The sequence below is a fragment of the Rhamphochromis longiceps genome, linkage group LG13 (genome assembly GCF_057381845.1).
Source record: "Rhamphochromis longiceps isolate RC_006_pf linkage group LG13, R_longiceps_female_GT1.1, whole genome shotgun sequence".
Taxonomy (NCBI): domain Eukaryota; kingdom Metazoa; phylum Chordata; class Actinopteri; order Cichliformes; family Cichlidae; genus Rhamphochromis; species Rhamphochromis longiceps.
Genome location: NC_140569.1, coordinates 24,335,697 through 24,357,928, shown reverse-complemented (window position 1 = coordinate 24,357,928; position 22,232 = coordinate 24,335,697). Strand labels below are relative to the sequence as shown.

The 22,232-nt window shown below is 41.8% G+C and overlaps 2 protein-coding genes across 4 annotated transcripts in view; one reads left to right on the top strand and one right to left on the bottom strand.

The window, feature by feature from the left end:
• Positions 1 to 14,454, top strand: part of egln1a (egl-9 family hypoxia-inducible factor 1a) — a 41,464-nt gene extending 27,010 nt beyond the window's left edge. For 2 of the 3 annotated variants that reach the window (XM_085428611.1, XM_085428610.1), the window contains 3 exons: positions 12,777 to 12,913; positions 13,002 to 13,069; positions 13,171 to 14,454. In XM_085428611.1, coding sequence (XP_085284737.1) covers positions 12,777 to 12,913; positions 13,002 to 13,069; positions 13,171 to 13,226 — 261 coding nt within the window. In that variant the 3' untranslated portion in view covers positions 13,227 to 14,454. Of the gene's footprint in view, positions 1 to 8,526; positions 11,181 to 12,776; positions 12,914 to 13,001; positions 13,070 to 13,170 lie in introns of those variants that run through there. The other variant, XR_014914376.1, reaches the window with a different exon arrangement.
• Positions 14,455 to 15,611: 1,157 nt separating this feature from the next.
• On the bottom strand, positions 15,612 to 20,374 carry gpr137ba (G protein-coupled receptor 137Ba). Its single transcript, XM_085428616.1, has 7 exons — positions 19,607 to 20,374; positions 18,065 to 18,114; positions 17,737 to 17,959; positions 17,039 to 17,185; positions 16,459 to 16,587; positions 16,220 to 16,341; positions 15,612 to 16,127 (listed from the first exon to the last, which is right to left on the bottom strand). The coding sequence occupies exons 1-7, from the start codon at positions 19,985 to 19,987 to the stop codon at positions 16,019 to 16,021; spliced, it is 1,161 nt and encodes a 386-aa protein (XP_085284742.1). The 5' UTR covers positions 19,988 to 20,374; the 3' UTR covers positions 15,612 to 16,018.
• Between the last annotated feature and the right edge of the window lie 1,858 nt (positions 20,375 to 22,232).

Below are 22,232 nucleotides of genomic sequence, written 5' to 3'. Positions count from 1 at the left end.
TGACGTATTTGTCCTTAGATAAGCAGTTGGGGAGCATACCTTCTAGACAGGTTCCAAGTTTCCATAACAGAAGGCAGCAACTGTAAAGTGGATCACTTTCATGTTTCTTTGAGGAGACGGTGACATGACACCAGTGCTGGGGCAGTATGACCTGTATTTGTATCGCAGTGTTTTTTAGTCTTTTTACAGAAGCAGGCCTTTTATATATTTTCACAGTAAGTTGTTTATCTGTCAGGATTGTGCAGAATAAAAAGCGTTTTACTGTCATAATAAAAACTAAATAAACATAGAGGGTTTTTTCTTTAAATGATTAAATAAAATAAAAAAATCTACTCTTGGGCTATCTTTAAAAAAATATATACATTTGAAAAGGGCTCTAGAGGCAGTTTTCAACATAGACTGTATATAAAAGATGGTCCTATCCACCATACCATAACCTGTTGCATAGTGAAGTCCTGGGTTGAAGCCTCAAACAGCATTTTCACTACTTTTTCAAACAGTCAGGAATAAATGGCGGGTCTGACAGTGAAATCAAGGGACACTGCATTCCCTGCTTTATCTTCCATTCTGACTGTAGTGAGGAACATAAGTTACTAATTGAACTGCATCTTACTGTCACTGTGACCTGAAACTAGCGACTGACCTCAAAGTCATTCACAAAGTGTTTATTGAGGTCGAAGAGCAAAGCAATCATTTTCCTACAACTGAAAGTCTTTGTGCAAGGCACTTGTCATTGGCTGTACTTGTTCAGAACTGGAAGCTGTGTCCAATTTGTACATATAGTAAAAGTTTCAGTTCACTGTATTGCCACATTTTGGCTTACTTTTTAAATGATTGTGGTGTTAATTGTTATAATCCATTGTCATATAAAACACCTGTTAATAAAATAATCGTGAATTATTATTTGTCAATCTAATATAGTTTTGTTTTTTTTTGTTTTTTTGTTATAAAGAGGGTGCAGAGATCATACAGTTCCCCTCCCAATATGCTCTAAAATGCATATAATATATTATGTATAATCTCTGGGGAAAACCGTGTTGAGCGTTGTCTCTTCACCGATATAGCGATATTTGAAAAGATCATATTATGCATGAAATTAGGACTGGTATACCGGATGTGCGGCTATATCTGCTAGCATTACAAGTCACATGAGTAAACAAGAGGCTGACGTCCACACTTCCTTACATAGTTGACCTCCAGACCTGTATATGAAAATGACATAATTACAGGAAACTCTGTGCTGCTTTGAGATGCGAGTTTGCGGCAGGTCATGCATGAGTCTGTGTTCTCGCTGTGATTTCTTTCTAAACATCTATCACTGAGCGAGCAGTGAGGTGAGTGGAATGTGAGAGGAGACAAAATACACAGCCGAGTTAACAGTACTTTTACATTTAATTGCAAATACTGATACTGTGATCGACCCTTTTGCTGGTCACTTATGTACTGCTTTCAGCTGCTGCCTTATTCATCACAGGTCTCCACATACAACCCTCAGACCCTCAAAGGGATTCCTGGTTGTTTTAACATGTTGCTGTTGTTCATCTGCATTAATGCAGTTTCTGTGATGGTCAGGATGATTTACTTTGATTTGTGATAACAGTAGGTACTTCTTTTTTTTTTTTTAGTTTATCAGATGTCACTACACCTTATTCAAAGCAGCAGTCTCCTGAATCTGACTTGCACCATTTACATTGTATTATCTGTTCTCTGAGCACTTCCTCCGCAGAATTGCCTGTTTTCTTATCTATATAGTAAATCTTTTCCTGTTAATGCGTATATCAGTCATGAGGTAGGTTGTACTGCTTTTTTTATGCGCATGCTTTAGTTGTTACAGCAAGCCATGTGCTAGATTCCTGTTGGACATTTGAATAATTACAATCTGGCCTCTGATTGGCTATTAGTAGGCTTATAGAATGTGGTTGCCTGGATACCGGGGCCTCACTATGAGAGAGTGACATGGCTTTGGAATGTTCAGGTTCAGTTGTTCCAGTTATTTACCCCCCAAATTTATGTCTCTTCAGCCGCCACGCCTTCTGTATAAAATCACTTTGAGACTTTAACATGTAGATGTCCATCTATCTGCAATGCAGTAAATAAAATGTTGATTTAATATTATACACTCATTTACCACACAGGCAAGCAAATGTAAGAGAAAGGAAATGACTCAGCCGCTTTACTGCATATACGAAGTGCAAAGTATGCTTAAAGGTTTAACCTACAACCCATATATTTTTCCCTCCTTTTGGAGTCACTTTAAACATCAAGCTAAAGTACTTTGCGACTGTAGGGAAAGGAAAAGCTGCCTTTCAGAAACCTCAGCATTTTAGTGTCTGCCAAGGTGAGTTGAGAGGAAAGCAAAACGACAAAATATGATCACTGAGAAACAAGGAGCCTTACGAACAATAATAAGGTTAAATTCATGTGTTGTAAGATTTGTTAAAATGGAAAGTAAAGGGGCCTAATCTTTAAAATATAGACGAGCTGGGCTGGTTCCACAGTAGAGGAACGTGATGGCCAAAGGTTCTGCCTCCAGTTTTATTTTTGGAAACTCTCTGAACCACAAGTCTGCACTCTGACAATTGTGTACTCTATTGGAATAATGTGAAAATGCCAGGCCTTAAAAATGCGATGCAGCTTTGTATGCACTGAGAAGAGTTTTAATACCGTTTCTCGATTTAAAGGGAGCTTATGAAGGGAAGCTTTTATGAGAAAATGTGTTCTTTTTGTTCTGGTTGCTCTCAGTACTGTGTTTTTGTTTTTGTTTTTTTTATGGGAAGGTGAATTAAAGGCTTTTCAGAGAGAGAGGCATGCAGACATCCTAAAAACATGAAAATATAAAAGTTCAATTAGGAAGTAACAATGCACCAACAGTTTTTTTTCACTGTCTTGTGACAGGATGTTCCGTTTTGTTGACAATGCTGCACAGTCGTCGAGACTGTTACGTATGAGACAAAGAATATATTCTTGTCAAAAATGACTCCCGAGATTTCTCGTAGTAGCAATAAAGGCCAAGGTAACATCACCGAATACACATGTTAAGACTGTGTTTCCCTGAGGTTTTTGGCCAATATACTTAGTTGGCTTTAGAAAAAGAAAATTACAGGTCATCGAATTCGTTGTGCCTTCAGATGTTTTTGTAGTTTAACCAACTGATGTGTGTGTTCTGGTTGTGTGTTTGAGTCTCATCTGCATGGAAATAGAGATTTATGCACTTTCTTTGTAACATTCCCTAAGGAAGCACGTTTAAGGTAGAAAGTATCTATCCCTAACACAGAACCCTGTGGAACTCCATGGCTACATACAGGAAAGAATCATCTCAGACATAAAAACATGGGGAACTTGAATTATTATGTTAAAAACCTGTGCTGTGTCAGTTTATCTAGTAGGACAAGTATAGAGATGAGTACAGTAGTCTGAGATTGTGACAAGATTGTTGGTGGCATTTGCCGTTTCTGTGATAAATCCTGACCTAGACAGACTTTAATGATACAGCTGTGAGAAAGATGTGATGTTCAAAATGGTCACCATTTTATTTTTAAAGATATGAAGAGTCATGTGATCATTGGTGGTGTCAGTCTGGCTACAGTGCTGGGTTTTTTTCCAGTCAGCAATGAGCAATATGCAATTCTGCCATTACTAAAGGCATATTTTTCAATGTTGTGATACTTTGGGTGAAATTCTTCCACATTAGTAAAACTCCCACCTCCCATGCAGCTGTATCGCAGCTGTATGAAGTATTTATATTTTGCAAGACTAGCTGCTATTTTTTAAAAGTTAATATGCTGTAAATTAGTAAGAAGTATGAAGTGTCCATACATGCTTTTTCTAGTATAATTATTTTACTCAGGGTTCCAGGGGATTTTATCTTCCTCCAGCCTACAGTGGGTGAGTGGCGAGGACCGGTCCTGCGTGCGTTAACACCCACGCTTGTAGTCGCCACTCCTATCATTCCTGTGAGCATGTTGCAGTAATCACCGCCACCATCACCAATACTAAAGCTAAAGTTATGAGCCCTGATTTACAGTAAATGTTATTTTAAATGATAAACATTCATACTGGTATCAGTGCAAGGTGCTGTCAGGTTTGGTGAGATTTTATTTGTTTAACTTGGACAGGGTGTAAAAACATCACGTCCCTACCACAGTTTCCAGCACCTACTCAAAAAAAAAAAGTGTCTCATCAGCAATCTCAGTATTAGTAATTTCATAACTCTGTCATTGATGGGACGCTTCCTTTTATGAAGAAAGTTAACAGACTATTAATACTGAGAAAATTCTGGTAATGTGATCGCTGACTTTGAAATAATTTAAAGCTCAGCCGTCTGTTAAAGCAATCTGTACAGTCCACCCCAGTGTGTGACTCAAGCTGCATGTGTGTGTGTGTGTGTGTGTGTGTGTGTGTGTGTGTGTGTATATTTATAATATATTTATTAGGGTTGCAACAATACACAAAATTCACGGTTTGGTTCGATACTTTAGTGTTATGGTTCGATATTTTTTCGATACAAAAAAATGTTCATGGTTTTTTAATTTGTCATTTATTAAAATTATAAATATATATTTTAACTCAAAAGTACAGTTTTTAAATTTAATGTTGCTGAAACAAAAGTACCACCCAGCACGCCCCTGCGGGCGGTTTATCCTTCAAGCTCGGGTCCTCTACCAGAGGCCTGGGAGCTTGAGGGTCCTGCGCAGTATCTTAGCTGTTCCCAGGACTGCGCTCTTCTGGACAGAGATCTCCGATGTTGTTCCCGGGATCTGCTGGAGCCACTCGTCTAGCTTGGGAGTCACCGCACCTAGTGCTCCGATTACCACGGGGACCACCGTTACCTTCACCCTCCACATCCTCTCGAGCTCTTCTCTGAGCCCTTGGTATTTCTCCAGCTTCTCGTGTTCCTTCTTCCTGATATTGCTGTCATTCGGAACCGCTACATCGATCACTACGGCCGTCTTCTTCTGTTTGTCTACCACCACTATGTCCGGTTGGTTAGCCACCACCATTTTGTCCGTCTGTATCTGGAAGTCCCACAGGATCTTAGCTCGGTCATTCTCCACCACCCTTGAGGGCATCTCCCATTTTGACCTCGGGACTTCCAGGTTATACTCGGCACAGATGTTCCTGTACACTATGCCGGCCACTTGGCCATGGCGTTATATATGGTTCGATACTTTGGTGTCACGGTTCGATATTTTTTCGATACAAAAAAATGTTCATACCTTTTTTAATTTGTCATTTATTAAAATTATAAATATATATTTTAACTCAAAAGTACAGTTTTTAAATTTAATGTTGCTGAAACAAAAGTAATTAAAAAAATAAATATATCTCAGGGCTCTCAAAATTTCAAAATCCCTGGTAGCCCTTCGGGCAGGGACTCTTCAGTTTTTGGTTGCCCAAAATAAATTTAAGTAGCCCGAATAAAAAAGAGAGCAATTTTTTGATTGATGTTTTGTTTCCTGTTTTGTTTCCTTTACAATATTATACATTAAAGTTTAATATTGTAAAGGAAACAAAACATTAATCAAAAAATTGTTGAAAAACAAATTACAACATTGTATAAAAATTGCAATCATCAACTCAAATACTTGGTTCTAATTGAACAGAAATTTCTATGAACTTGTAAGAACTGTGTAGGACATGAATCCATCTGTGTCAGATCCTGAATTTGAAATTTCCGCTGAAGTCACGGGTAAGAGACAAGTGGAACCAAGATCTAGGCCATTTGCTTTTTGAAGTTTGCAAAGACTGCTACATTTTGCCAGTGGTAGTTCACTCTTTGCAACATAGTACGCTGTTCTAAACAGATTTTTCAGGTTTATTTTTAGTATGTTATTTGCAATTGGTGTTTGTTCTGGGAAAGATATTGCAGACTGAGCAATAATGCGTTTCTTGCATTTCTCATGGGTTCTAATGGGGGCCTTTCTTAAAATGACTGGTCCCAGTAACAAAGGCGCTTGTCGACTCAGAAATCGAGAGAAAACCAACAACACACCTGGCAGAACATCATGTTATTTACACGGGTGCACATAAGTGGTCCGCATGTCGGCATTCGCTGTCAAAATAAAAGACGCGCACCAGATAAGAAGTTGCAACGCGCGTTTGCGTCCATATAAAAAGCACTGTTTTTGTCCGCTAGAGTGGGATTTTCACGGCACATTCCGCACCACATCTCTGTGCGTTCATCATTTGTTTGAAGCCAGCTCACCTCCTGCAACCACTTTTCCGAGAATACGTGCTTCTTTTGTGGTTCGGACTCCTTCTGACATTTGTTTGGAGGTGGAGGAACATCACAGTAATTGCTTAAAGGAGCTTCTTCGACATCTTTAAGAGTTCTAAACAAATGTCTGTCCTCCTCCAGAAAATCTTATGTATGCAAACACGCGTTGCAACTTCTTATCTTGTGCCCGTTTTTTTTTTGTTTTTGTTTTTTTTTTTTTACAGCGGATGCGCACCTGCGGACCACTTATGTGCAGCCCTGGTTATATAGCTCGTCATATTGCAGCCACAGAAATTCTTTTGTCCATGAAACCATAAAGCTGCACTTTCTTTTTGCCTTATAGTCTGATTTGTCATAACTTTCACCCATAATCTTCACCCTGACACATACACATAACGGTCAGCGATTCCCTGCGCGATCAACCTCTCATATGTTTAAGCTTGCTGCGGGAGATTTCACTTGTCATGTTTGCATAGTAAGCTAACGATTGATAAGACGATGTCAGAGGAATTGGTGCACAAATTATCATCACTCACCAATCAGTGCTGTCGCTCTCTATACACAGTTCGCGCGATTGCAAAGTGAAAGCAAAAAACAAGCGCAAATTCAAACGCGATTTCAATATGTCACATTGACAGTGGCTCATCGATGCCAATGACATAATTACCCAGCTACATTTCTGAAAGAATGCAAAAGCATTGACATATATTTTCCCTTCCTACAATAGCCCGACTGGAAAGATCGCTAGCCCCGGGACGTCGGGCTAGCGATTTTGCGAGCCCTGTATCTGATTGAGGAATCACTCATCTTTGGAAAAGAGAGTTTATTACAGAGAAATGGCTCTTTCCAAAATAAAAGCTATACTATACGCTTCTTCTGGGCTATATTCTCAGCAGCATATCCGGTTGTTCAGTCTGACGTCACTAGCCGTGTCTGGGTCTAAACTCCGCTGCAAGTCCATATATCAAACGATCACTGTGGCATTAATGAGAGTTGAAAAACTGTCTAAAGTCTTTCATCTTTAGTAAAATGATCAGCGTTCTGCTCTACCAGGTGTAACAATTGAGTTTAACATCCAGGCATCCATGAAAACGGAATTTATGACATTTAACTGAGTTAGAAGTTAGCAGGGAGTTAGCTCGCTAGCTTCTATCTAAATACAATATAGCATGTCCTGACTGCGGGGTTTTGGAAACAAATTCAAACGTACAGCTCTGTTATCACTTCCAGCATAAATGAAGACAGAAAACTAAACAGCAGTGACGTTTGTAGGGTTACTGAAGTTGGGCTAGCTGGTATATAATGATGTGCTACGTGACCGCTAGCGACACAGCTATGCTAGCATAATATAGGGCTTTGGAGTTGACGTCACGCCGCAATGCATTGTGGGAGCGCGGCACCATTTTCGGGGTCTACGAATCAAATCAAACACACTGTGTTGGAACAATGATTACAAGATGCTTAAAAGCAGCTCAAACGAGAATGGACTGTATAGAGACCGATTGCGTCCAGAGGCGAAGCGGCGGTACTTGCAGAAAATAGCGTGCATTGGAAATGTGGGCCCGTATGAAATACGGCCGTGGAGTAGAAACCCTGAAGACCAACCGCTATTGACGTAGCCTGACATATTTCATACCTTATCTGTGGAATCAGCGCGTAAAAGTCGTCATTCAAACAAAGGTAAGTCAGCTCGAGTACTGCGTGTGAAATGCGTTTGATTTCCCTGCAAACATTCACATTAGTGCAGCATAAATTCATTCATGAGGGGAAATTACAGTGAGAACATGTGGAGGCTGTTAGAGGGATAACATAGTGAGTTCAGTGCATTGATGTGACATTGTCCTGAAGGATTGTTATTCTTTATGGTTAAAGAAATTGCAATGATTTATTAATGTTTATTATAAATATTCCTAATTACACATCTTGCTTCCATATTTGTATCCTGTGTCACTAAAAATACATTTTATTTTAATTTTATACATTGATTAATGACCTGCAGAATCTCCTTATCATATTAAGTGATTCATAATTGTCACTTTATGCTTTCTCCATCTCTAAAGTGATGACATCCTTGCATTACATGCTTTAGGTTCATTTTCTGCAGGCAGGTTTCTGACAGAGAACAGACAGATTTACACTATAACCTGCAGCGTTCTATAGATGGACACATAAAGAAATGCATAATTACATGTATGTGCTAACTTTCTAAACACTTTGTTACATTTATGATAAAGTAGATAAAACACATTTACGTCGGCCTTGGCTCATAGTTCTTGTCTTTAAATGAACTTTGTCTGTGTGTGTTTCAGGTGCTGCTCTCTCAAAGACTGAATGAACCAGCATTGCAGCCATGGGTCACTGTGAGCATCACAGGGAAGGTTGAAGTCGCCCACTGCAGCTGTAAGGCCGGAGTCGCAGAGACCTGCACCCACGTCGCTGCTCTTCTGTCTAAAGTAGACAAAACAGTGTTGATCCGTGGCACAAGGACTGTTACAGATGAACCTGCATACTGGGTTTTGCTGGGTAATGTGACCAAGATACAGCCTGAGGTTGGCCATAAGATAGACTTCTCCTCTTCAGCTGCCCAAAAAAAGGCTCTTGATCAAAACATAAACAGACCATCTGTAGTGACAGGTAAAAGGAGCCGTCCTCAAAAAAGAAATCCCACCTGCTACTGTGGAGGAGTTGTCACTGCTATTGGATACTTTGCTGGAACACGGTAAAGCTGTGGGTTGTGGGAATGACCCATAATGTTTTATCTAGGGGTCTAGATTTATGCCTGTAGTGCACTGCTGTGTAAATAATTTGCATTTACTGAATATGTACTGACTGAGTCCCACTGTTCAAAAGTTGAATAAAGAAACAAAATAATTTTGCCTTTTTTTTTTATTAAAACCACTTTATAGAGCATCACATCAGTAACAGTGTAAAATCCATATCATTTACAGTTTACAAATGACAAAATGTTTACACCAAATCATGAGTGTTTACATGATATCACCCACTACTAACGTTACTTTATTTACTGTATCTTTTGAAAAAATAACAGCACAAGACTTAAGAATATTTAACAGGAGCAGGTTTCATTTTTCCCTGGTTTTACTACCACACTGTTCACTAAACGCAGCAAACCTTCACCATCTTATCCAGGAGGGTCACCTCTTCACCCTCACATGGAAGAAGTAATTTGATTGGCATGGTGGTATGTTTGAAGCAGGTCCCTTGTGTAGCGCTGGAACTCAGTCACGATGTTTCATCCATTTCATAGGCTGGTTTGCTGCAATAATGCCAAATAATTAGCAACTCTATAAATAGAAGGTAGTTCTGCAAAATCACTCAGTAGGATGTTTGTTCCAATTTGCTATGACCTCAGAGCGCATCGAAAATGAAACTAATAGGCTATAAAGAGTGATATGAACATATTTAGAACTTACCGGAATGAAAATGTCTGGAGCACCAACAGATATTTGGAGATGGAAGAGAACTGCACGTCAGCTCGTCTCACAGCTGCTATCCAGGCTGGACGCCTTCGTTTGCTAACATCGATACACGAGCTGCTTCCGGGTTGGGAAAGAATGAAAAGATAAACCATTTTCAACCTTATTCTCTTGCCGGTCGTGCGATCGAACATTGCAGCCGACCACACAGCAAATACGAACCGTGGCTGTTGTGTGTGCTCCCTTTTCACTTGCGCTAGACCCCCAAAATGGCGGATCGGGCCAAAATCCTTTCCACGCCCACCCCCGTGACATCACGCTCCAAAGCCCTATAAACAAGCTAACTTTTTTTCCACTCGATAAAAGTTAACGTGAGTGTTCTCGGTGGTCAGGAACAAATGTAATCGCATGGCAGGATGCTGTAAAAGGACCAAACTTCAGCCAGGAGAACAACTGAGATAATCCATCCATAATACCAGGTTAGTCATTCATATACTGCTGCATGGGCTGGGCTGTAGTTACATCCTACGGTTTTAAAAACTGAGCTTAAATAAACGATTAGTGGTAATAAAAGCCGAGGGAGGTCAACAGGGATCACTGACTGTTTTAGGAGCTTTTTGAGATCAAATAGAAGAAAATACATAACATTAAACATGTTAACAACACAAAAGCCATATTAAACGCAGACTACTTTAGACCCGGAAGTAGGATTCGTCGCGTCATCACTGAACAACCGGATTGTAGCGGGTCAGGGCTGTTCGGGGTTCTGTTTGTACAGTTATATTTTGTTTATGTTGCCATAGTGACGGGTGACGCCCTCTCGCTGCGACGGTGTGTCCTTCCGGGGTCAGAGGGCGCCCCGTGTGGTGTTGTTGTTGCTGTGCGGTTGCCGCGCTGAGCAGTTATCTAGCGGCAGTGTTCTTCTGCAGATGTCAATAAACGGCTGTGCTCCCTGGCTAGCTCACGGGAAGCAAGACCAAACGACACCTCCGTCTCCTCGTTGTCTGAGCTCGCCACATTGGTGTCAGAAGTGGGATGATGGTGGCACTCCATGTTCTGACCCGAGTGACTTTCCCCCGCCGGTCGTGACCGACCGGTGCGCCAAAAGAAGGCACCCGGACATTTGCAGGACTTTGTGTGGGGTAATGGGGTCGTCGGGGACGACTGACCCCTTAGGTGGGGACTATGTAGCGGGTCAGGGCTGTTCGGGGTTCTGTTTGTACAGTTTTGTTTATGTTGCCATAGTGACGGGTGACGCCCTCTCGCTGCGACGGTGTGTCCTTCCGGGGTCAGAGGGCGCTCTGTGTGTTGTTGTTGTTGTTGCTGTGCGGTTGTCGCGCTGAGCAGTTAGCTAGCGGCAGTGTTTTTCTGCAGATGTCAATAAACGGCTGTGCTCCTTGGCTAGCTCACGGGAAGCAAGACCAAACGACACCTCCGTCTCCACCTTGTCTGAGCTCGCCACAATATTAAACATATCAGGTCCCCATAAGGAGAATCATGTGCTAACGGCTGTCTAAATGACTCGGGTAAAGTTTGTAGCATGCATGCTTGTTGTTTTTGTCTGCTTCCACTTGTCTTTGCACTAGGATGATGTCGGTGTAACCGTGTAGTCATATTCGTTGTGTTCCCACTAGTGCTGTCAACGTTAATCTCGTTGAAATGACGTTAACGCCACAACACGGCAAATCTCCGTGCGTGGGGCTAGACGGCCAACACATTAATGAGCTAAGTGCGTTAACATACTAGTTCCCACCCATGTAATTGAGCATTGCGTGGCACATCCAACATACTGTTTTACTTTAGTCCATGACGCGCTTACCTTCAGGGTCATACGTCACATGAAAACCAAAATAATTCCAAATGCCAGATCTGAACTATTGAGCATAAGGACAATAGTTTGTGGCAATCTGTTGATGTAATTAGCTGTAATCAATAATAAAGAGTTGCACTGGTGATCCAGAGCACAGCTAACTATTGAATATTAATTCCAATCATGTCTTGGGCTTTTTTTCTACTTACATGACTTTACTGACTGGCTGAACTACAGGATGGACTCCAACCCTGATTCTGTATTTGAGGATAGCCTAAGAGTCTATAGCCATGCTAGCATTTGCTGCATTCAGCATGTTCAGTTCAGCTCCATGTGGGTCAGGAGGTCGTGCCCTTTAGGCAAAGGGTAATCCTGGTTGGGTTAATCCATACAACCTCATCTGCAGGCCTGCATAATAATGGTCAGGCCAGGTGGCTGCCCCTCCCTGAGCCTGGTTCTGAAAGTACTTCCTGTTAAACTGGAGATTTTCCTTCCCACTTTCGCCAATTAGGGTGTCATGGACGTTGACGGATTGTTGTGGTTTTCTCTCCATTATTGTAGGGTCTTTACCTTAGAATATAAAGTGCGTTGAAGCAACTGTTGCTGTGGTTTGGCGCTGTATAGATAGAATTAAATTAAAATCACATACATGGAGTTAAACTGCTGTTAAAATGAGTGGTCCCTGAGCTCGTTGACTCAAATTGCAGGGGAAAACCATTTCTCTCATCTTCTTTGTCGCTATTGTGCTTTATTTAGTTTGGTCACACCATTGGCATTCCCCCTCATTCACTGTACATGGGAATAGCATTACATTAGGGTGTGAGCCTTTATACTGTGCCAGTTTGCGTGTGAAGAGAGGGCTATCATATCAGCTGTGTGAGAGTTTAAGCGGCACGCTTGCAGCAATCTGCTTTTTCACTCCCCAGCTCCTTTATCCAGCCACAGCAGTTTTCCTGTGGGTTATTCTTCCTATCCCTCCACAGGAAAGCCGTCCCCCGCTGCTGCTTCCTATCCTGAGCTTTCCTCCTTGCCCTTGGAGTTGGACAGCCCTTTTCCTTCGACACTATCGTTCCACGTTGATAACTTAAGAAGCTTTTAAGTGTCTGTTTTATGAGTAGTACATGTGTTTATTGTGGGGGCCTCCTGTCTCTGAATAGTTACCTGTCAGCGATGAAGATTAAGTCCAGAGATGTGATCACTGCAGAAGCTTCACATATGTTTGCTTCCTACGGTCTCGCTTTACCTTCCTGCTATTGCTTTGTCCTGATTTGTATACATAATGGGGTTGTTTATTCGTGTTCTGCTCTTCCAGGAACATGGAGGCCTTCTTCGAATCTTCCCAGAGGGAAAGGCCCAGTTTGCCGACATAGAGCCAAAATTTGACCGTCTGCTTTTGTTCTGGTCGGACAGACGGAACCCTCACGAGGTTCAGCCCGCTTACGCCACAAGGTCAGTGTCTAAGTGTGTCCGCTGCACATGCTCAGACAGTCTCGTTCTCTTTTACGGGAGGCTCACTGCTCCCGTTCCATCTTCACAGGTATGCCATCACTGTGTGGTATTTTGACGCAGACGAGCGAGCCAGAGCTAAAGAAAAGTACTTAACAGGTAGGATTTAGCGTATCAACTGCACAGTCTTTGCTTCTGGGTATCAACCCCTTTGTGATGTCTTACGTCATCTCTTGTGTGTTTGTTTCCCTTGCGTGCAGGTGCGGGGGATAAAGGAGTAAAAGTTGATCTCAACAAATCGTCAGATCCCAGCTAGTGGGATGCACAGTTCCCCTGCAAACAGCCATTAAGTGCTCTGTCCTAAGAATGTGGCCTATAGTGAGCGTGCGAGTGTGTGTTTTAACTGCCATACAGCAGACTTTAGTATGAGTGGGTGGAAGATCTGTGCTTATGGAGAGAGAAAAAAACAGACAAAAATCTGGTGATTTCTGTTCATTTTCAGCCAACCTCTGCGACCCAGCGGAACTTGAATGTCATAACATTGTACTGAAAGGGATAGTATGTTGTTTTTGCTCTATTTTCTTTCACCTCTGGTGAAGGAAGCTTATGTTACAACTGACATTTTCAGCCATTTGCTTTGAACAGGTATTAAGCTCAGAGCAAGTCTTCATCTTTTTTTTCTTTTTTTTTGCTGTTTATTTTTTAAAGGTACAGTGTTCTGCAAATTTGTCATGTGTTATGCTTTTCACAATGAATCAGCTGTTATAATAAGCTACTGTATGTGCTTATGTTTGCAGTCATTTCAGAAATGATCTAAAATTCAGATTCCCGTCAGAACGTCTTAGTTTAAGTTCTTCTGCAGCGCAGTAGATGCTAATGGAGGATACATGAACTCGCGCTGACTGATCATTTGTATTTTCAGCGTTGCAATGTGAATATGCGCAGAAATGCATCTTAAGGCTACCTGAAACGTGATTTCTGAGTCAGTTTATTTACGCATACCAACCTTCCACACGCTGCATGAGCAAATATTTTTAAAGCGTGTCTAATTTGTTTTAATCCAGTATGTCTGGACTAAGCAGTATTTGAACTCTCTAAGCAAGGTGCAAGCCCCCCCCCCCCCCCCCCCCCCCCCCCCAAAAAAAACTTTTTTTAAAAAAGGCATGAACTGTGTTGCTAAAAGCACTTTTCAGATTTGGTTTTATTGCAAATCGTCATCTTCCGATGTCAAACAGTCTTATGCAGTTTTTCCTCACATTATTCAGGCTTAACATGAATTATCGGACTCAACATCAAGTTTGCAAGACACATGCTTAGACAGTATCCTTGACAAGGACTCTGTTTTTATGTGCAGTCCTGGTTGCACCATATACAGTACAAAGATCTGTGCTGCTCCCTGCAGGAAACTTGCTGTACTGCATCTTTTTTTGTTTGTTTGTTTGTTTGTTTGGAAGTTTTTTGTCCGTAGATGCGTTGCTGGCTTCAAATTGAAATGAGCATCTATTTTTGGAAATAAAAATAAAAATTTCTCAGTTTCAACAATTGATATGCTGTCTTTGTGCTCTTTTTGGTTTTTAGTTATTTTACGCAGTTACGTTCTAGAGAAGAGCTGACGTGTCTGTGCTCAGAAGTGCTCTCCTTTTCATCACAGCTCAATGGGAAAATGTGTCAGGGCTGCAGAAGCTGTTATTAGTCACGGAGCATGATCATTATGTAACAGTCGTCATGGGTTCACCTAAACCTATTTGTGTTATGTAGGGTTTGAAGATTTGCCATGAGTAAAGGTGACACAGCTAAAATTTGTGATATTGGAGTTGCAGTTTAAAAGGACAGAAATTAAAATGCTCCATCGCATTAAGTACAGATAGATTAGATTTGAATAGTAGTAACTGGCTTTTTTTCCATTGTGAAACCCACAACTGCACGCTGCCAAATTTCAGAGGCAGTGAAGCAACCACAAACTGTAACATCTGCGCCATCATCTTGTCATGGGGGAAATGAGGTTATTCTTCTAGCAAGCTCTATTTGGTTTTCATCAATGTGGTTATCTCAGCTATCCAGTTTTTTCTAGTCATCTGCAGATGCTGCGCTGAAATCTCATTTACTGTAGGACAATTTGACACAATGTTGAGGTTCTTTTAAATCACCTGCCAGACACAGTTTCTATTCACTCTTTAGTCTTTGGAGAAGGCTTCAGATCTTTGAAGATGACCCTCCACGCTTCCAATAGCAGAGAGGACAAGTCCTCGTTGTCAGGTGTTCAAAGAAAATGGATCACTCTCTAAAGAGAGTTTAGTCATCAGTACCTAATCTTGTTTTTTTGATTTTCTGTTCCTAAGTGACCACAAACCCTTGTGAGTTCTCCTTTGAGTGTTTCATTAATAGAAGCTGGAGAGGAAAGCCATCTCTTTCTGCTTTCTAGCAAGACTGTTGAAGTTAAGTATCTTTACCGTTAGTTTCTTGTGCTTATCTAGCTCAAAGGCACTGACATTTATGTACTGAGAATTACTAGATTCCTAAAAGGAAAAGACATACTCCTCATGTGTTAATGTCATAGATGACTCCAGGTGCTACAGAAGTCTCCACACAGTCTCTGCACATTTTTTGTACAAAAAGATGAGAATCTGTAGCTGCCAAAGCTGTACGTGATCCACATAGAAACTATTCTGGTGTGATATTAAAACTAAACTTCATTTGTACATTATTTTTCTTTTTTGTTTTTTAATATGAACTAAATGAATATCTTCTCTATAGAAACAAATCTGTATGGAAAAAATGAAACTTGTTCATAGATGTTACATAAAACAGAAATACAGGACATATTACAGAGATCAGGATATATATTAAGTAATATTCAATATAAACCTTTACAAGCAGATCAGGCTTTGTACAAAGTGTGTGCAAAATCACGTCCCTTTACTGGGTCTGTATACATACTGGCAACAAAAGTCTATTAGTTCTTTAGACAAAATAGAAAATTGGATGTTTGTAGTCTGAAGGGCACTTTGATCCCAGTGTGCCTTGGTCGGTCAGTCAGTGTGCAAAACTTTACAATTTAAAAAAACAAAAACAAAGCCACAGGTCCGAGGAAGTCATCATGGCCTTCTGTCAGTAGTGGCTGAGCTCCTCTGGAGGAGTGAAGTTGCAACTGTCATCGCCGATGTAGGCGCCGATGCCGCCGCTTTGGCTCCCCCACTCATAACTGTCGGCGGCGAGACTAGAAAGTCAAAAATCAAAACACTTGAAGCATCTCATGAACATTTTTTTCCTGTGCAGCAGTTTCCAGGGAACAGGTTGTGGCACGCTTACCTGGCTTGGATGTTTTGGGGCATTATGCTCCACGCTAGGTCATCGTCACTGTCGTAACGCCGCGGGTTGTCAAAGAAATAGGCCCTAGAGGAGAAGATGTGACCAGGAAGCCCAGTGCCGCTCTGCGGTACAAGACAAACAGAAGGCATCAGCGCAAACACTCAAAGGTAACTGTCCTCCTTATAAACCTGTGATCTCAAGGAGGGTTCCTGACTGGTTTAAGGTAACTGCTGGCTCACCCTGTCCAGTTTAGGCTGTCGAACTCTGAAGAAGAAAACGACAAGAGATGTGGGGAGCAGCTCCCACACGAACAAGATCACTCCGAAGACGATGTAGCCGGTGTCGCCCAGAGTCGACTGTAGGTCTGCCTGAAAGAAAAAAAATTGACGCATGCATTTTAGAATAACATGAGAGCAAAAAGGGGACACATGCAAGTCTTGCTAAATTCTGACCAGCTAGTCTGAACAGTCAAAACACAGCTAATTGGCTTTTAAGAGATAAGAGATAAAATATTTAAAGGAGCTGGAAAACAGACTGATTTCTCTAGAACTTGCACTAAAACCCACTTTTTGTTACATATTTGCAGCAGAGCAAAGAAACAAAAAAGTAAGCTTTAGATGGGCCGGTCTGAGCTAGCATAGCTGCTTCCCCTTGTTTCCACACTTCCTACAGTCTCTTTGTGAGGTATCGATTTACTATAGAGAGCAATCATTCCTCTTATCCAGTTTATCCAGTTAGACAGGAAACCAAATGACATTTTCGGACAAATGCACTCAAACTTAACATGAACCATCGTGACCCCCTCCCCCAGTGATTCACCTGGTCTGAAACGTTGTACCAGTCATAGTCAAAGGAGTTAATACTCTTGTTTGAGAGTGCCAACACCACCAGATTGTAGCAGGCCCTGGATGCGTACAGAAGGATGACGATGGCTCCTATAATCGTCACCTGGCACACTGATGTCCCCTTCAGTTTAAAAAAACCAAAACAAAATAGAATGACTCGTGAATTCACGTTAGGCTGAAAATAAGACAAACTGGTGAGACGTCAAGAAATGGCTTAAAGAAAGTGCTCTAGATCGTCACTAAAAATATTATGTGCTTCCCCTTTCCACGCCTCACCACTCCACTAAGTTTCATGAAACTGTGCTGCTGGGTTTTTTGCATCAGCATGCTCAAAACTTGGAAAACAGACCTCCTTCATGCACAGGAGAAATTTCTGTATCTTTAATTAAGGTGTGATTGGAACACAAGAAGCATGTCCACACCGTATCGAACCTTAAGCTTTCGTATGCACCGCAGCACAATTTGTCACGCACAAGAACGACGCCCAGTTGCTAGGGAACTATCTCTACGTGGCAAGCACAAATTATGTGCAGAAGTGACTCTTCATACAAGGGTGCACAATACCTTTTGATGCTAGTGACGCACCGGCTGTTAAATCAGTCGTAAGTGGCAGTGTTCAGGAAGTCTACACCGCACCAATCCTGCCTGACTTTGAGTTGCAGGACATCTCACCTTGGACTCCAGGTAAATGTTGGCCAGCGACATCTTGGCGATCTTGTAAAGACACAAGGCCAGCGAGATGGCGCACAGGACGAAGAGCGTGTCGTTGATCGCGACCCTCACCAGCACGATGGTGTGGGCTTCTGCAGAGGACATCCTCACCAGCAGGGCGCACACCAGATTGACAACTAAAAACACCAGGCTGATGAACAGGAAGGTGAGATACAGTGGCAGCCTGGTGGTGAGGAAACAAAAACAGGCAAAGATTTATTAACCCCAAAAATTACTATTAAAAAGAATAAGACTCTTTATTTTATTTAAGTCCACCAGCTGGTCTTACCTGTACTTCAAAAGCTCCGGTGCATATTTGGACTTTGCCTTAAAAATAACCTGTGAAAAGGAAACAAACAGTTTCATTCAAATGAGCAATGGCCTTGTGTCAGACTGCTTTCACTTCTCTGTTCTTGCTCTCCGAAACGCACAAGACACTCTGATTAAACAGGAACCTCCAGGCTGTAAAACGATTTAGAGCTGAACTTCGGATATGCAATGGTCACACAGCGCAGGGCCTCAGAAGCTTTGAGCCTCGCTTCTCGTTCGCAACTGTGACTCACATCAAGCGCAATAGGATTTACGCTAAAAATAGGCTTCAGGCAGAGGCCAGAGGAGCTATTATTTTGTATCTGGATTATGTAAGCAGTTGAAGGAATGATTCACTGCATCCCACTTTTGCACCTGATGTGAATGGGAGTCTGTTGCACTGAGAGCAACAGGTAATATTCAGTGGACGACTTACTTCCTATATGAATCACCGTTACAGTGGCATGTCAAGCCCGGGGTCATGGCCTGTATCCTGACAATGCCTCTCTAAAATTCAAAATCCTGAAAAATTAAAAAATAAATAGAGCCATCCATCCAGCCATAGTGGGTGGGCATAAGAAAATTATGACATGAGGTTTATGGACCTATATTAGGTCCATAGGGGGCAATTGTGGCTCAAGAGTTGGGAGTTCGCCTTGTAATCGGAAGGTTGCCGGTTCGAGGCCCAGCTTGGACAGTCTCGGTCGTTGTGTCCTTGGGCAAGACATTTCACCCGTTGAAAGGGGTGGTCAGAGGGACCGGTGGCGCCAGTGTCCGGCAGCCTCGCCTCTGTCAGTGCGCCCCAGGGTGGCTGAGGCTACAATGTAGCTTGCCATCACCTGTGTGTGATGGGTGGATGACTGGATGTGTAAAGCGCTTTGGGGTGCTTAGGGACTAGTAAAGCGCTATATAAATACAGGTCATTTACCATATTATCAAAATGTGTTTAAACTGGCCAACTTGTTCAATGCAAATGAATTTTATTTATATAGCACCAAATCACAACAACAGTCTCCTCAAGGTGCTTTAGAGTGGAAGGTAAAGTCCCAACAATAGTACTATGACAACCCCAACAATCAGATGACCTTCTGTGAGCAAGCACCTGGTGACAGTGGGAATGAAGAACTCCCTTTTAACAGGAAGAAACCTCCAACAGAATCAGGCTCACAGAGGGGCAGCGATCTGCCTTGACTGGCTGGAGGCTATACCTAGAGTGACCAGGTGGTCCACCTTTCTCCCCGTCCTCCCATCCATGACAGTAGAATACACAGAACAATCACATACATCAGTGTTTTAAAGCAGCTCTCAGCATTTCCACATTATCCCACTCAAATCTACTCTTTGCCCCACATTTAGTTTGTTTGCTAGTTCATTATCACACTGCAAGTTGGATGTTGGACTAACTGGTTTATAAACCAGCTGGGGTGTGACACAATTTTTTTTAGCCCAGACATAGACTTCCCTCATTAATCAAACACTGTGCTGGCACACGAAAAAGAAAAATAACATCTGAGCAACTCACCTGCGCAAAGTACAGGTTCATGAGGCAGAGCGTGAAGAACTGCAGGCAAACGGGGAAGCAATAGAGCAGCCAGAAGGGAAAGGGTCCCAGAGTGTTGGCCGTGACAAAGTTCTTGAAGTAGAAGGAGAAAAGCACGGTGCGCAGCGCCGACCACAGCAGGCACAGAAACAGGAACACGGTCTGGTAGCTGAAGCGCTTGTGTCGGTACCGCAGGACCAGCCAGAGCTGGATGTAGATGAAGATGAAGAGGATAGAGTAAAAGACGGTGTAGACCACCGTCAGGCCCAAAGTGACGTAGGGTGGCACGGCCGGGCTCAAAGTAGGCAGGGGCTGCGAGTCGTCCGACGCCCAGAGCCCCTTCTCCTCCGCCAGAGCCTCCATGACCTGCTCTCTGTGTCCGGGGTGAGAAGGAGGGGGGGTGATCACCGCCAGCTCCTGCGGCTTCACGGAGCCAGCTTGTCGGCTCTTGTCTCTCTCTCACGGCCGGCTGAAGAGAGAGATGGAAGCCAGAGGGAAAACAGGAGAAAGGGGGAGGAGAAAACAAGGCTGTCAAGACGAGCGAGGAGGGAAAAAACGCAGCAAGTCCAACTTCCTGCAGCCGATCCGGAGAGCGAAGCACGTGATCAGCGATGAGAATGAGCCGTTTGTCGGGAGAGAGAGCAGGAAGCCGCTCAGAGTTGCAAGCAGGAGCTCCGAGAGAGGACCAGCCTCCTCCAGCGCCCCCATCCGCTCCGTTCTGCTCACTCGTTTACGCGACGCATCAGCTGACGCAAGTCGCCGTACCTTTAACCCCGCGGAGGGGTTTCCCACCGCAGCGCAGATCCCGGGAGAGTTTACATGTGTTTACCTTCAGTTCATCAAGATGAGTGAAATAAAGAGTATAATTAATCACGCAGGGGGAGCTGCCCTTCCGGTTCACACAGTTTAATGACAAAAGTCAGGATCCTTAATCAGTTTTTATTTTTCTTTCATTTTGACTTTTTGAAATGTATTTATTTTTTACTCAGTTTAGTTTCAGTTCCTTTCCAGAGTGGAAAGTAACTAGTTTTTGACGTTTTATAATTTTTTAGTTTCAGTTTAGTTTTTAGTACGTAAAAAATATTTTTACTTCGGTTTATTAGTTTCAGTATTAGTTGTTTCCTTTATTGAATTCCTGTTAATGTATGGAGAGAATGTGTCAGGGTTAAGATTCAGGAAAATCTGGAAAGGTATTATACTGAAACAATGTAATGAACATGTCCGCCAAAGCCTCATCAGGTAAGTTCTGAGAATAAATTTAACCAAATTAACAAATATTAAAACTGAAGCTTTTTACTCGATTTATTTATTTATTTTATTCGCATCTAGTTTTACTTACTGTAATAACCTCATGTTTTGAACGAGAACGTGTAAATCCCAGATCAACATTACGGTTTAAAATTTTTATGAAGTCTAAAGACTTATTATACGGTAATTAATGAATTAATTATTCTTAATGAGATACATTTGCATACAAAAAGGAGGAAAATGTTATTTTTATTTAGCGTCTGGCACTTGTCCTCTTTACAAGACAGAGCCTCAGACTTTCGAGGTTATCTCATTTCAAATTACAGTTAATCAGAATGAATTTGTATATTTAATAGATTATTGCAGTCCAAAGGTCCTTACAGATGACTGACAAGCCAATCGTAAAACAGGGCAAAAATTTAATTTACAAAAAGGACACAAGAATTGAATGAGGTCAATAAAGTAATGATTTTTTTTTTCGGTTTGAACCGCCGGTGCTGTGCTCACAGTCAGAGGTGTTTGCCTCTTTCAGGACATCACTTTAATGCGTCAGGTCACAGGACTTTCTAACATTAGCTTTGCCTCTTATCCACACTGAACTTCAAAAAACTGGATTTAGAAACCTTACTGCCTGTAACTGGAATGAGCTCCAACAAATACAGAAATAAATAAACATGGAGCTACATTTTCTGATGTTACCAGAACATTTCAAAATGATCTATTTATGAATCTGAAATCATTCTCATGCATACTTTTCCTCAACTATGTATAATGTGTCTTTCTATTTCTATGTACATTCTTTCTTGATCAAAGGGGGACATCCTGTTTAAATAAAGGGTGTAATACTGAACATGATCTAGATCCCAGAGCAGAAAAGTCTGTCTGAGCAGTTGAAACCTGAGGTTTTGACTCTCTGAGAAGACACTGATGTCATTATTGTAGACTTTTTCCATGTTTAATATGAATATGCAGCACTGTAAGAGTATGTTGATGACACAAAATAAGAAAAAAGTATGATAGGTTGACTTTATGGTATAAAGACACTGTTTATACAGTTAAATTATCATAAAGAAACAGCCAACCTTGGCGAAAGACAAACTTTTAAATGGTCAACAAATGTTTGAACTAATCCTACAGAGGCGATCGTTTCCTGACTTTTAGTTCCTGTTATGAGTCATGATCCAAAAATACTGAATGCTACAGCTTTGATGAAGCAGATCGGTTCTTCATTTGACCTTTCCTGCCTGGAAAACACCCACATTTTTAGAACTTCACAGATACATCTTGCGATGTAGCTTTTTCATTTAAAAAAGTAAGTCCCATGGCTTTCATGACATCATCAGGATTATTTTCTGCCACA

Coding starts and splice junctions, on each gene's coding strand:
- gpr137ba (XM_085428616.1), bottom strand. CDS start 19,987: ATGGAGGCTCTGGCGGAGGAGAAGGGGCTCTGGGCGTCGGACGACTCG. Junction 17,960..18,064: donor CCGGAGCTTTTGAAGTACAG/GTAAGACCAGCT, acceptor CCTCACCACCAG/GCTGCCACTGTATCTCACCT. Junction 16,588..17,038: donor GGTACAACGTTTCAGACCAG/GTGAATCACTGG, acceptor TTTTTCTTTCAG/GCAGACCTACAGTCGACTCT.